Here is a 13,296-nt window from a genome sequence, read left to right as displayed (position 1 = left end):
GGACATGGTGCACATTGCGATGCGCCATAGCAGACGCAGCTCCTGCTCGTGATGTCCACTCGTACCGTCATCCCCGCTCACTTGTCGTACTTCGCAATATACAATCCGTCTCTTGGTCCGACCGATGAGACCTTACGCGACCAGATCGTGTTTTACTACTCTCACGATGTCGAAGTGGAGCGAGAGCAACAGACGGAAATAAAATCTGCAGCAGATGGAAATCGCCATGCAACCTCGGAGCAGGACAACCAGCCAAATGGGAACCAGAAGGAAGAAGGGCAAGAAGAGAATACCAGATTGCGGCAGGTTGGGTTAGCACAAGGTATGGTGAACTTTGTAAAGTACGTGGGCAATTGTGACTGCCTCACAGCCTTCCATACTTGTTTCTTTCTTCCACCCTCAGTTCCACTTGCTGCTCGATTACCAACATGACCTGACCTCTTTTCGGTACAGGAACTTCTCGAACGGCATTCCTCTCGAGTCTATGGAAACGGAGAAATCTCGAATTGTCCTAAAAGAAGTCGAGCCTCAATGGTGGATCGTCGCCTCCATTCACCTAACACAATTGCGTGCTGTATCAGGAGCACCCTCGGGAAACAAACAGGCTTCAAAATCAGGGACCAATACTGGCTTGGGTGGCATCGCGTCCAAGGGAGATGTCGAATACTCATCGCGAGAAGTTGCTCCGGGACCTCTGCTCCTCGCACAGCTCATACAAGGATACCGCGGATTCTTGCTCCACCACGCGCCTTCGTTGTCTGAGCTGTGGAAAAAGCATGAGAACAACCGAGACCTGTTTTGTAGTCTTTTACATAAGTACTGGACGCGGTTCATCTGGCATTGGGATGTCCTCTTGCACGGTCATCCTGCGACAGACATATATGACGCTGTCAAACTCGCTGCTGGCGGAGAGCTCGGTGTTGGTGTTGGCGAAGAAGAATGGGGAAGTGGTGAGAGAGAAGTGCTGGAGGGATTCGCCGGCAGGACTGAGGGACTCGTCGACCTTATTGTCGGGAGATATGGCGATGCACCTCCGAACCGCATAGACGGGGAGAAACCCAAGGACATGACCTCCCAAGATGTGCCGCCTTGGTTGGGTAATGGCGAGGATGCGAGAGCCGATGATGGCGTCATATTTTCTGGCATCGGTGGCATCTCAAGGCCCTCCCTGGTCACAGTATCCCAGTGGATGGAGTCCATATACATGCACGGCGATGCAGCTTACGGGGTGGGTGAGAACCCGACATCTCGACTAAAACATCGGAGCAAAAGACGAAAGTTGGACAAAGGCAGACTTCATGCGCCAGGTCAGGACCAGACGAAGCGGCAAGCGCAGGCGGTACATCCTAGAGTGAGGTCCGCGGGAGGCAGATCACAGGATCTACGTCGTAGGGCGATGGAGAACAATACAACACCACCAGGCATCCCGCCGCCTCTCGTCAGCGCCGTAGAGCGATCTTTGGACAATGCACTGGCCAACCTAGACGCGAAGTCCCTCAACGCAAACGACGACCGCAGGAGTGAAGGAGATGCGGAGCCGGGCCTTACCGCCACCGAAGAGGCCTCCATATTCAATACGGAGAAGATGATGAAGTATCTCAGCCTTGGCTATGGCACCAGTTGGACGCTGAGTCCCAAGGGTTTCGGCCAAGTCGCGGACGACAAAGCTGCTGGTCAAGCAGACACATGTCAGAATACAGAACCTGCGGTTGAACAATTGCAGGAACTTGATCCGACTCCAGACGTCAGCGACGAGGAGGAAACACCATTCGTTCAACGGCTCGAGGAGTCCATTGGTAAATTCCTGATCGGTCTCTCTGGTGACCTGGAAAATACAGAATTTGAGGATGGATCCAACGACGAGAGAAGTGATGATAAACCCACCAAGGCAAAGCCACCACCGCACTCTTCGTCGAGCCGGATTTTCCTTCGTACCTTGGTTGTTGGAATGTCGACAGCCAGGTTCTCCCGTCTGGATGCAGAAGAACGCCCTTCCTTCCTGTCGCAGGCGACCTCCAACGATCACGATACAGAGTCAAGAAATGACAAGACGAGTGCGGCGGCCTCTGTCGACGGCATTCGTCCGATTGTCACCCATGAAAAGGTTCAAGTCGCGGTCTATGTTCACCAGCCATTCATCTTCGTCTTCTTGTTCCGGTTACATACGCCCAATCTGACAATGCCTGGCTTTTACCGTGCCATACATCACACCCTAGGCCCATTGCAAAAGAGTCTCTTGAGAAGCACGGACCCGGAACGCTGGAGGGAACGAATGAAAGCGTCATTGGGCCTAGACTCAAGTGGCGTTCTCGAGGATGGGGATAATTCGCGACCCTCACCTGACACAAACGATGTCGGTGAAATATATGATCTTCTCTACGATCCCCTGAAATCGACGCTCCGAACCTCAATTCCAAACATACCACTCCCAGGGAGTCTCGCCGCCGAAGGCCTACACCGAACCCACCAGAAGCCCCGGCCGATCACAGTTTCCGGCTCGTGGTACACGCTTGGGATCCCCATAGGATCTGCGTCATCAGAAACCAGCACAGGCGATGCAGGTTCGACAAGGATCATCAAGAGTGACTGGACCCGTATTGAGGCTTTGAATGTTCACACTCATATGCTCAACATCTGGGCTTCAACTCGCGACAAAAACGCGGGTATCACCAATGCACAGCCAAATGGTGAAGAGTTAGAAAGAACAATCAAAACAGCAAGAGGCTGGTGGGTGGTGTGGATGAAGGTCTTGGCTTCAAAGCAACAGAAAGATGGCAGCGAGGGCGCTGCAACACCTTCGGCAAATCAAGACAAAAGTGCAGTCCGTCCCTGGCGGGGTGGATTGAGAAGAACCGGGGACTTTACCCATGAGGCTATTCTTGTGAGAAGGTCTTCTCATGAACGCAATTCGACAAGCAGAGACACGTCCCGCTCCAGATCCGAGGGTGTAAGTTCTCACCTTTCTGGGAAATGGCTCCTTCGTGATCAACCTCGCAGTCGAGAAGTCAGCGGGGGTGGACGTGCAATGTCTGGCATTATTGGGGCGCCTGGAAGCACAACTGCCAAGGGCGTGACGGAGGGCCTGGGAGTAGACACTAGAAGGTGGGTTGAGGCGTTGATTCGATTGAGTGTTTGAGGCTTTATCCATGGTGCAGGGATATATATACATATATGTGTCTGGCGTGCATGAGCGGTCAACCTGGTCGAGGTAAGAATAGTCCAGTACTTCATCCTACCGAGCAAGGTGATTTGATTTTACAAGCAGTCTTTACTCCACAAAGTGGGCTGCATAGTCTCTGGTCAGAGAAATCCTGAGGAAACCCCTCCGTGATAGAGACCAAATGCCACGATGACCACGTTCTGATTGATCCCCCTGTACGCGAGAGCTCATTGGAAGTCCCCAAGGCCCTACCTGCACAGAGAACGACGGTCGTTCGTTCAGAGGCGAACTTGTCACATCGTCTCAAGGGTCAGACATGGGGTGGTATGGTTTTCCCTCCTGCAGCTCTCCAGAAATGGTTGGTTAGTGCAGACGAACATCCTACAATTACTGGGAACAGCCTAGACGCCATTGGCAACCGGGGTAGATACCGGACGCCACGCCAGTCATCCAGGACCCTTTTTCCATCTGGTGGAGTTATGTTTCCGCTTTGCCAGGCCTACGGCGTGAGGAATTGCTCTTCTCTGCATGACCCGGTTACGCTGAGGGTGTGCCCGAGCGCTTAGTTTCTAACTCGAGCTGATTGTCCAGGACCAGGACAACTCTGTACAACTGGCCAGTGGGATCGACTGTGTTGCTCTTCTGGTGCTGGTGGGCAATTGCCGGGATGGCCCTCTAATTGTTGATAATCCAACATCCAGCTTCGTCCTTCTCCTTCCTCCATCACTAGCTACGGCTCTGCTGTAACTTCCATGCCTCGCTGCCGAAATCAGCACGAGGCCCAACCGTTGCCACAGGCTCCCGAGGGGCCAGGCGTGATGCCATCCTCCGCTCCGTCGCGGTCTTCAGCTGTGGTGGGCAAGGACCCAAGCTCTGCGGGTCTTCCTACCGCAAGCGCACAGCGCACAGTCAAGAAGAATGCTTCTGTTGCATGCCAGGCCTGCAAAGCCTCGAAACGGAAGGTAAGCTAGCCATACCGTAACCCCATCCAACAAACCCACCAGCCTCGAGATACTCCGATCGACAGTCGACCTGATCGTGGTATTAGTGTGATCAACGCCAACCCTGTTCAAATTGCCTCACGAACAACAGAGTGTGCGTCTTCGACCCATCACAAGATGGGAGAAGGAAGCAGGCCCGCAAAAGGAGGCTTGAGGAACTCGAACTTCGCAGCAACGCTCTGGACAGGATCCTGATCAGTCTCCGGAACTCGTCAAGCCCAGAGGCACGACAGTTGCTTGACTTGATCAAGCGAGATGGGCCCCTCGAGGAGATCCTCGAGTTTCTCGACGCACATCCAGGGCCCGTAGCAAACGAGACACGGGCAGCTCTGTCTGCCACTCCTCCTCCTGAAGGTGGTGGCGGAATACGTCGCATGCTCGCAATTAGTGAGCTGACTGACGAGCCTACGTTCCGGGTCCCTGCCGTTCCATGGACTACCGTCACGAAAGATGACCTGTTCGTCTCCCATCTAGTCTCGGCCTACCTTAATTGGTATCATTTCTACTACCACAACTTCGACGAGAAGTTGTTTCTTGAAGCCATGGTTGCGGGGGATCTGCAGTCCCCGTACTGCTCACCTTTCTTGGCCAATGCGGTCCTGGGGATGGCTTGCGTGGGTGGCTTGTCGACACGATGCGTGCGAGAGTAGGTTTGCTGACCGTGGTGAGCAGTTTTTCTCGGACCACCCTTTGGCCTTTGCGACGCAGGGGGATGCGGGCTCGCGAGGACTCCATTTTTACAACGAGGCTCATCGGCTTTGGACGTTCGAAGCCGCTAAGCCAACACTAACCAATATCCAAGGGTTTACTATTATGATCATGATGTGAGTCTACCGCGAGTCAGTTCCAGCGAGACCAGTGTTGAAGCCATGGAATAGGCAAGCTTTTATTGGCAAGGACAGAGTCAGCCTTACCTCCTTGAAACAGCTTGAGGTCATGATGCCCGAGCTTCTTCGTCAATATCAGAAACCCAGCAAAAACGCGACATCGTCTGATGATTTCCGGCGGTCCCTCCAGATTGTGCAGTGGGCGGCGCACATTTATGCAACGTCAGCATCCACCCCCCGTCGATTGAGTCCTGGCTTTTTGATTGACTTGACCATCAGGGGATTTGGTACGGGATTCCTGGTTGCCCCGATGATGCCAAAGCCATCTCTTGAGGCGCCATACGCTTCCGAAGTTTGGCGCAACCATCTCACATCCTGGTCACCTTATCCGAAGGCTGGAGATCCCATTGAGCTGCCGCTTCACGCCCTCTACCACTACATGTGTGAGCTGTACATTTATGCGAGTGATATGCAGTCTCTTGCCTTTGCCGAATTTGCTAAAATGAACGCCCTAGAAAAGCTTCATGCGGCTCGAGATCTGGACAGGAAAATGTTGGAATGGTATCAGTCTATACCTCAGCGGTTCCAGGTGGACGACCCAACATTTGTGCTGGCTCCGACCACCATCGATTTGGCGTATTGACCCTGTCCCTCTGCTCCTCGGTTCACGTTAGCAAGCTGACCCCTGCCATAGATTGAGTTTTCATCATTTCCGGCTGCATCTGTGGAATTGGACGATCCCACCACCCCCGAGTGCGTCGAAGCCCAATAACGTGCCCGAAAATGACTCGGCGACAGGGAAAAGTCCAGGCCGGGACGAACTGGACCAGATCACCCGTGAGGCCAAGGAGAAGTGTATGCAGATCGTCACGGTCACGATACGGATCATCCAAAAATCAGACGCTGTCTATGGACCTCGCTTCTTCACCGTTCTGACGCCACAATCTGGCATCCTCGCAGCTAGTTTCCTGCTATCTGGAAACCTCAACTCTGAGGTCGAGGAGGAACTGCTGCTGGAGGTCATGCGGGTCCTGGTGGGATGTTCGAGGCAGCGGCAACTAGTCAAGGGTGTCACGCACATGTTACTGAAGACGGCGGAAGACAAGCTGGCTGCCGCTGGGGATGGACCTACGCCGCCCGGCGGAGTCAGCAAACCTCTCCTGGAGAAGCTGACAGTCATCGTGAAGGACATTGCCTGGGCCGGCCAAGAACACCTCACCTTCAGCTCCAAATATCCCAACCACGTGCTCATCAAGGAAGATCCCGACACCGAGTTGAGCTCGTTACTCGAGAAATGGGCGGACATGGGCTTGCACGAGGAAGAGCACGCCGAGGGCGCTGAAGCCTCTGGCGACGGCCAAATAACGGACAAGGGACGACGGAAGGATGGTTGAAGGGGTTTACTGTCGATACGGATTATGCTGGACAAGTGGTCCCAGGGCCCTCTGATGGCTATTCTCTTTCCATGCTGGGACAAAAGGCCTCATGACTGGCCAGAAAAAACTCAAGGAACAGAGTGAGATCGATGCCTTTCAGAGATCCGCGACAAGTTTGTCGACACTCTTTACTTTCTCACGCAGTCGATGTTAGAAATCGTGGCTATGGCTGTGGCTTTGTCCTGTCCATTTCCCTTTCCTCGTCCGACAACAATTTGGGCGACAACGCGTATACATATGCATGGGCCTGTCCGTGATTGTCGATCGTCGATCAACGATCAACGGGGATCTTGCTTGCCGTGGTGCCTGGTGCTACGCCATAACGACATCATGATATCATGGTTTTCCAGTGCCGAGTCTCTAGTCTCTCCATGTGCCGCTCTCTATATCCGAATACTTCTGTGCCGCCAACGACAATCATGGGGATCCCAATGCGCCAGCTATTGTTGTTTTACAGTTTGTCCTTTCCCTGACTCTCAGAGTATACCGTCGAGGGGTCCCAGCCGGACCCTCCGTGACACACAATTACCCTGCGCGTTCGACGCGTCACAGACTAAATCCTGCAGCAAGCAATTGACATCTGGTGAACATGGCAGGGCCAACACTATCGGAGAATAGGTCCAAGTTGAAGGATCTCGTTGCTGTATGTGTAAATGACTGTGCTCCCTGATATCCTTCCTTCCTTGCTTTGGTTCTATGGACGTGGCACCCTCTTCCGCTTCCTCTACCCACTCTTCCTGAGACCATCAGTCAAGAAGGGCGAGGGAAAGCGACGATGGAGCCCTCCGAGCTCGAATTCTACTTAGCTGGCTACACAAGTCATGCCCTCAGACGCCTTCTGTCTTAGAGACATTTCCCCAGTGGCATCAAAAAAGGCTGGCCCACAACTGCCATTGGTAACCGCCACTCACTGACCATGCTCTCACTCAAAAAGTCCATCGCCACCATCCGCGGCGACCTCTCCAACATCACCGCGCCACCCTTCGTCCTCGACTCCAAATCGGCCGTCGAACTGCCAGCCTTCTGGGCCGAACGACCCGCCATCTTCGTGGCCTCGGCCGCCGCCCAGGAGCCCGCCGAGCGCGCCTTGCTGGTGCTGAAGTGGTTCCTCGCGTCTTTGCGCAATCAGCAATACGCCGGTCGGTCCCCCGCCGAGGGCGTGAAGAAGCCCATCAACGCCTTTCTCGGCGAGGTGTTTCTCGCTAGATGGGAGGGCGACCAGGGCCAGGAAGGGGCGGGAGATGGAGTTGGAGTGACGAGGCTCGTTAGTGAGCAAGTGAGGTATGTCCAGGGGATTGCTTTTCCGTCTGTATCTTTCTTGCCTGCCATCGTCCTCCTTTACTGGCTGGTTGTTGCGTCGACATATCTCTGATTCCGTCCTTGCCCGTAAAGTCATCACCCGCCCGTCACTGCGTGTCGAGTGTGGAACGAGAAACACGGCGTCACGGTAAGTCATGTCTTTCTCTTCCAGAGTTTGCTCTCGTCGCCCTCCAACAATTCTCAAGCCGGCCCAAATGACCATCAAGGAAACTCACACATTCTTTCACCCTCTTCTCTGGAGCAGGCAGAGGGCTACACGCGCCAGGAGATCACGTTCAGCGGCAGCGTCAACATCCAACAAATCGGGCACGCGACGCTGCACCTCGCCCGCCACGACGAGACATACCTGATCCCCCTGCCGGACATCAAGATCAAGGGCCTCCTGGCCGGCTCGCCCTACCCGGAGCTGCAGGGCACGCACCACATCCCCAGCACGAGCGGCTACACGTCCACCATCGACTTCATTGGTAAAGGTGGCCTCTTCTCGGGCGCGGACCGCAAGCACGCCTTCGAAGCCCGGGTCTACCGTGACTTCAACGACGACAACAACGGAAGGGAGGCCGATCCTGATACTGCGCGCACCGTGTACACCGTCTCCGGCCACTGGGATAGCCAGTTCGTCATCCGCGACGCCCGGCGGGATGTCGAGATCGAGACCTTCGACGTCGCAACCGCGCCTACTGCGCCGCTGCTCACCGACCCCCTCGCGGAGCAGGACCCGTGGGAGTCCCGTCGCGCGTGGCGCCGTGTGCGCGAGGCCCTGCAGCGGGGCGACATGCAAGCCGCCGCCGACGCTAAAGCGAGAGTCGAGAACGGGCAGCGCGAGATGCGCATAGCCGAGAACAACAAGAACGACGACGGCGCGCACTGGCAGCGCCTGTTCTTCGAGCCCGTAGCCCAATCGGACGAGACCGCCGCGTCGTTGGCGCGCAAGGTCGGATTGGCGCTCAAGCCTGACGACACGGTCGCGGCGTGGAGGTTCCGGCGCAAAGAGTGGGACGAAGGAGTGTTCCGCAAGCCATATCGTGGGGATTTGATGCCGGACAATACGAGGGCGAGCGACGGCGGGAGGAAAGGAGATGGTGTCGTCGACGACCATGTCAACGACGTTTCTGTTTTTCCTCCTCCACCTCCTCCCTCTGTAGCTGTGTCGCACATGGCGCCGTCCGTCCACACTAGGGGGGAAGAGGAGAGGAGACATGTTCTGCCCACGGACTCGGTGGCCCAGCTTGACACGGCGAATAATACTACCACGACACGAAAACACCAGTCCACAACCGCCACCACCGAGTCCCTGGGAGCTGAAACAGCCTCCGAATCCACCACACCAAATCAGAAAACTCCAGTTCTTCCCCCAGTTGGGCCAGAGGGGAAGACGAATAACTACGACGACGACGTTGAACAAGACATGATGATGACGGCGCAGGAAGAGGTTCATCAAGTCGAAGAGTTTCTCCGGGATAAGTACTCGAGTCGGAGGAGGTAGGTGAGTGAGTGAGTTTCAGCGAGCGCGGAGAGGAGAGGGATAATATAATAAGACGGGAACGCGGTGGGAGAAGGAAAAATACCATGCATGCTCATGATGAGGCCGTGCACGCACGTACAGGAGACATTCAATGGCATTGCGCAAGGAAGCAAGAGCACACTGTGAGTCTTCAAGAACCTAGACACCACCACCACGCCACGCTGGCCAACACAGCAACATTGTTATACGAATCAGGATCCCGGCAGCTCGCTTGCTAAGTAAGCCAGGAAGGACGACAATGAAACAACAAGAAAAAAGCCTCCGCTACTCCTGTTCCTGCACCTTGACGATCTCCCTACACATCTTCAAGAACCTCTCCCGGTACTCGGGCGCCGTGGTGGTGATGCTCATGGGGCCTTTGTCGTCAATCATCCGCCACGCGTTGATGAGCATGGTCATGGTCTTCGCGCGCACCTTGTGCTTGGCCCAGAAGAAGTCCAGAATCACGGCCCGGAACAGCCATTTGTCGTCCTGGCTGGGCACGCCAGTGCGCCAGTCCGGTGGGTCGTTGAAGGGGTTTTGGCTGTCGTCCGCGGGAGCTGAGGAGGTGGATTTGGGGATCCGCACCAGCATCAGGCTGTAGTCGACGGCGTTGTGCTGCGCCAGGAGCTCGGTGTCGGCTTCGAGGAGGTGGAAAAACTCGTCGGCCTGTTCGCGGCTGAGCAGCATCCTGTCGTCGAAGTTGTCGGCGAGTTTGGACTTGGTGGCCTCGGACGCGAGCTTGCCGCCGGCGATGTCGCGCTCCGGGAAGAAATACGACATCGGCTTCAGGTCGAAGGTCTGCCAGTCGGACTCTTCCTCCTGCCCGTGCAGCAGGTTCTCCATCACGAGGTGGTAGGTGGGGACGATGCCAAAGAGGCCACCGATGCTCGGATAGCGCCACCCCAGAAAGTCAGTGATGCGCACGAGCAGCGACTTGGGGTGCGATTCCATGTGTGCCACATAAGGCTCCATCAGGTCGTCTCGAAAGTAGCTGTGCTCAAACCGACGAGGGACGGACTTTATGAGGAATCTATTGTCTCTCGTGTTGAAGAAGGTCTAGATTTACGTCCTTGTCAGTGCTGCAGCACATCTGCCCCGATATCTCCCACATACCGAGCCCGAATAGCCCATGTCCCCCTTGGGCACGAGCGAGTCCTTGTCCGTGAAGCTGCTTTTGTAGTCATCATCCGACAGATTCCACGTCTTGTTCCGTAGTTTCTTGAACAATTCGGGACGTAGTCTGATCAAGAGCAGGCCGTAGAGGGCGAAGAAGGTCTTGAGGGGGCGCCATAGTCGGAGTCGCCTTTCCGAGTGGTCGTCTTGTTGGATGGCGCGGACGATGGAGCGTGTAATCTTCTTGTCCCGACGGCTGGCCATGGCGTGGCTTGGGGTCCACGATTGATCAACTGAAGATCAACTTAACTTAAGGTTTCCGTCCGCGTCGGAAGAACTGGTCCATGTAAAGGGCGTGAGGGGACATTGTTATTGTTGCAAAGACTTTCAGGGAATGGAAGATGGACGTCAAAACAACGGTGACGTCAGTGACAGCTATACCGAGCAACTTATATAAGCCAGACGAACAGGTATCGACTGTGATTGGCTCAAGATGCAGGCTCTCCCTGATTGGACGGAACCACCGACCTGCGACCAGAATGGCTAAAGGCAGCGATATATCGACCTACACATACATGCTAGTGTATATTTATGTAAGTGAGATGGCGCGAGATGATGGCACGAGATGGCACGGCCAGACCTCGTGTCTCCTTCCTGCTGGGTCCCCTGCAAGCCCTACATCTGGATAGCCGGGGTACCTGGAGCCGAATCTCAGCTTCTCTTAGACCTCGGTCCAACCCCACACCACCGGGGCGCGGCAAGGCTCCCACACATCAAATAGTTGGGAGCTGCTGTACCGAGACCAAGGAAGAAAATGGAGGAAGAGGGTAATGCTCTACCAAAAAGTTCTATCATATTGTGACGGAGTTGGAGGGATTACCGATCTCTGGCTTTCTATTCGTTGGCATTTGTGTGGCTGCTGAAGGAAAGAAACTCACCCTCCCTGGCATCAACATCATGGCTCGAATATATCGCAATCCTCAGACACCGGTCCTTGACGTCCCCAAGGTGGACCTCTTGACGTTGATGTTTGGTATCGTCCCCTACTATTAAATCCATTGATGGAGGACGTCGCTGACCCGAAGTCGATTCAGAGACCGAACACTGCGTGGCCCAGGACGACACCGTCTTGCACCAGGAAGCGGCGAACCCGTCCAACAAGATCACTAAGAAGGACCTCCTGAACCTCACCCAGCGGATCGCTCACGGTCTACGGCATCACTATGGTGTCGGTGCCAATGGTCCGAACAAGGATGTCATCACCGTCATCAGCTACGGTCAGATCCTGGTGCCAGCAGCTTTCTACGGCACCATCGCTGCCGGAGGAGTGTATTCTGCCGCCAGTCCTTCGTCCACGGTCGCAGATCTAGCGCGACAGGTCACTGTCGGCACCAGTCGGCTCATTATTTGCGGCTCGGAGCACAAAGACGTGGCGACCCAGGTGGCCAAACAGTGCAACCTTCCCTTGGAGAATGTCCTGGTCCTAGAATCCAGTCCTTCATGGAGCCTGGCCAGCATCAATGGCCGGATCAATGTCTTGTCCGACCAAACCCTGAAGTGGGAGCGCATCACGGACCCGACGGCGTTGAAGAAGAGTCTCATTGTGATTCTGTGGTCCTCGGGCACCACCGGTCTTCCCAAGGGTGTCATGATCTCCCACGAAAACCTCGTGCAAGAGGTCGTTGTGACGTCGATGGCCGGGCGAGAGTGGGCTGCGAAGCAGATTGAAGCCGGGAAGGAGCTCAAGCCATACCGGACTCTGGCTCACCTCCCCATCAGCCACATCGCCGGCCTGTTTGGATACCTCGTGGCCCCGTTCTATTCTGGCGGGCTCGTGGTGTGGATGCGCAAGTACGAGTGGAGCCAGCTGTTGAAGTATGTCAAAGAATACGAAATCACCGCCCTCTACACGGTCCCCTCCATCTACCTCCGGATATCCAAGTCGCCCGACGTGAAGGACCATTTCAAATCCCTCGACGCCGCCACGACTGGCGCGGCACCCATGGACGGGGATCTGCAGGCGGCTGCCAATTCTAAACTTGGCCAAGGGGAGACCTATATCGGCCAGACATGGGGATTGAGTGAAACCACAGGTGCCGTAACCATGATGCCTCGGGGCCAGAGTGATGTGACCGGGAGCATTTCTCCGATCCTTCCCAATGTCGAAATAAGGTGAGAGCGGGTTTGCAGCCTTCGCCATCGATCGAGTTGCTCACTGCTGGTACAGGATGGTCGATGAGAACTACAACGACGTCGAGCCCGGGCAGGAAGGTGAAATGCTCGTCCGAAGTCCGCTCGTCACCCAGGGTTATTTCAACAACCCGGAGGCCACGAAAGAGGCATTCCACGACGGCTGGTTTTGCACTGGGGACATTGGCATTATGCGCAACGGCAAATTCTACATCGTCGACCGGAAGAAGGTTCGTCAATTTCCCCTCCTCACGTTGAAATGTTTTAACTCACAGGTTTTTTTTAAATCTCGGTAGGAATTGCTCAAATACAAAGGTCTCCAAGTCGCGCCGGCCGAGATCGAGAATCTGCTCTTCACACACCCCAAGATCCAAGAAGCCGCCGTCGTCGGCGTCAACATGCCCGACGACCCGGGCACCGACCTGCCGCGGGCCTACGTGGTCGCCGACCCGACCCAGATCAGCGAGGAGGAAATCAAGGACTTTGTCAAGCAGCGCCTGGCGCCGTACAAGCAGCTGCGCGGCGGCGTCGTCTTTGTCAAGGAACTGCCCAAGAACGCCATCGGGAAGTATCTGCGACGGGAGCTGCGGGACCGCGCGAAGAGGGAGTTGGGCTTGGTCAAGCCGTCGAAACTATGAAGGCAATTGAAAGTTCGTGACGCCGTCGAGGAAGGAGGAAGGAGGAAGGAGAGACGGATGTACGTGGCGTGTGCGTCAAGGAGGGCCCTATCTTCAAGGATCTA

At 55.4% G+C, this 13,296-nt stretch overlaps 5 protein-coding genes across 5 annotated transcripts; 4 read left to right on the top strand and 1 right to left on the bottom strand.

Moving 5' to 3' along the window:
- Positions 1 to 51: 51 nt before the first annotated feature.
- On the top strand, positions 52 to 3,136 carry AYL99_05586 (hypothetical protein; the record flags this gene model as incomplete). Its single annotated transcript, XM_018837098.1, has 2 exons — positions 52 to 341; positions 454 to 3,136. 2 exons carry the CDS (start codon positions 52 to 54, stop codon positions 3,134 to 3,136), a joined length of 2,973 nt encoding a protein of 990 aa, XP_018693951.1.
- Positions 3,137 to 3,912: 776 nt separating this feature from the next.
- AYL99_05585 (hypothetical protein) lies at positions 3,913 to 6,382 on the top strand (the record flags this gene model as incomplete). Its single annotated transcript, XM_018837097.1, has 6 exons — positions 3,913 to 4,122; positions 4,209 to 4,775; positions 4,834 to 4,985; positions 5,040 to 5,210; positions 5,268 to 5,624; positions 5,683 to 6,382. The coding sequence occupies 6 exons, from the start codon at positions 3,913 to 3,915 to the stop codon at positions 6,380 to 6,382; spliced, it is 2,157 nt and encodes a 718-aa protein (XP_018693950.1).
- A 958-nt stretch (positions 6,383 to 7,340) lies between these two features.
- Positions 7,341 to 9,230, top strand: AYL99_05584 (hypothetical protein; the record flags this gene model as incomplete). The annotated part of the gene is made up of 2 exons (XM_018837096.1): positions 7,341 to 7,705; positions 7,817 to 9,230. 2 exons carry the CDS (start codon positions 7,341 to 7,343, stop codon positions 9,228 to 9,230), a joined length of 1,779 nt encoding a protein of 592 aa, XP_018693949.1.
- A 303-nt stretch (positions 9,231 to 9,533) lies between these two features.
- On the bottom strand, positions 9,534 to 10,628 carry AYL99_05583 (hypothetical protein; the record flags this gene model as incomplete). Its single annotated transcript, XM_018837095.1, has 2 exons — positions 9,534 to 10,307; positions 10,365 to 10,628. The coding sequence occupies 2 exons, from the start codon at positions 10,626 to 10,628 to the stop codon at positions 9,534 to 9,536; spliced, it is 1,038 nt and encodes a 345-aa protein (XP_018693948.1).
- Positions 10,629 to 11,321: 693 nt separating this feature from the next.
- On the top strand, positions 11,322 to 13,192 carry AYL99_05582 (hypothetical protein; the record flags this gene model as incomplete). Its single annotated transcript, XM_018837094.1, has 4 exons — positions 11,322 to 11,397; positions 11,459 to 12,536; positions 12,592 to 12,784; positions 12,851 to 13,192. The coding sequence occupies 4 exons, from the start codon at positions 11,322 to 11,324 to the stop codon at positions 13,190 to 13,192; spliced, it is 1,689 nt and encodes a 562-aa protein (XP_018693947.1).
- Positions 13,193 to 13,296: the final 104 nt, after the last annotated feature.

The sequence above is a fragment of the Fonsecaea erecta genome (assembly GCF_001651985.1).
Source record: "Fonsecaea erecta strain CBS 125763 chromosome Unknown Scaff4, whole genome shotgun sequence".
NCBI lineage: Eukaryota > Fungi > Ascomycota > Eurotiomycetes > Chaetothyriales > Herpotrichiellaceae > Fonsecaea > Fonsecaea erecta.
This window is presented reverse-complemented; position numbering and strand designations above follow the sequence as displayed.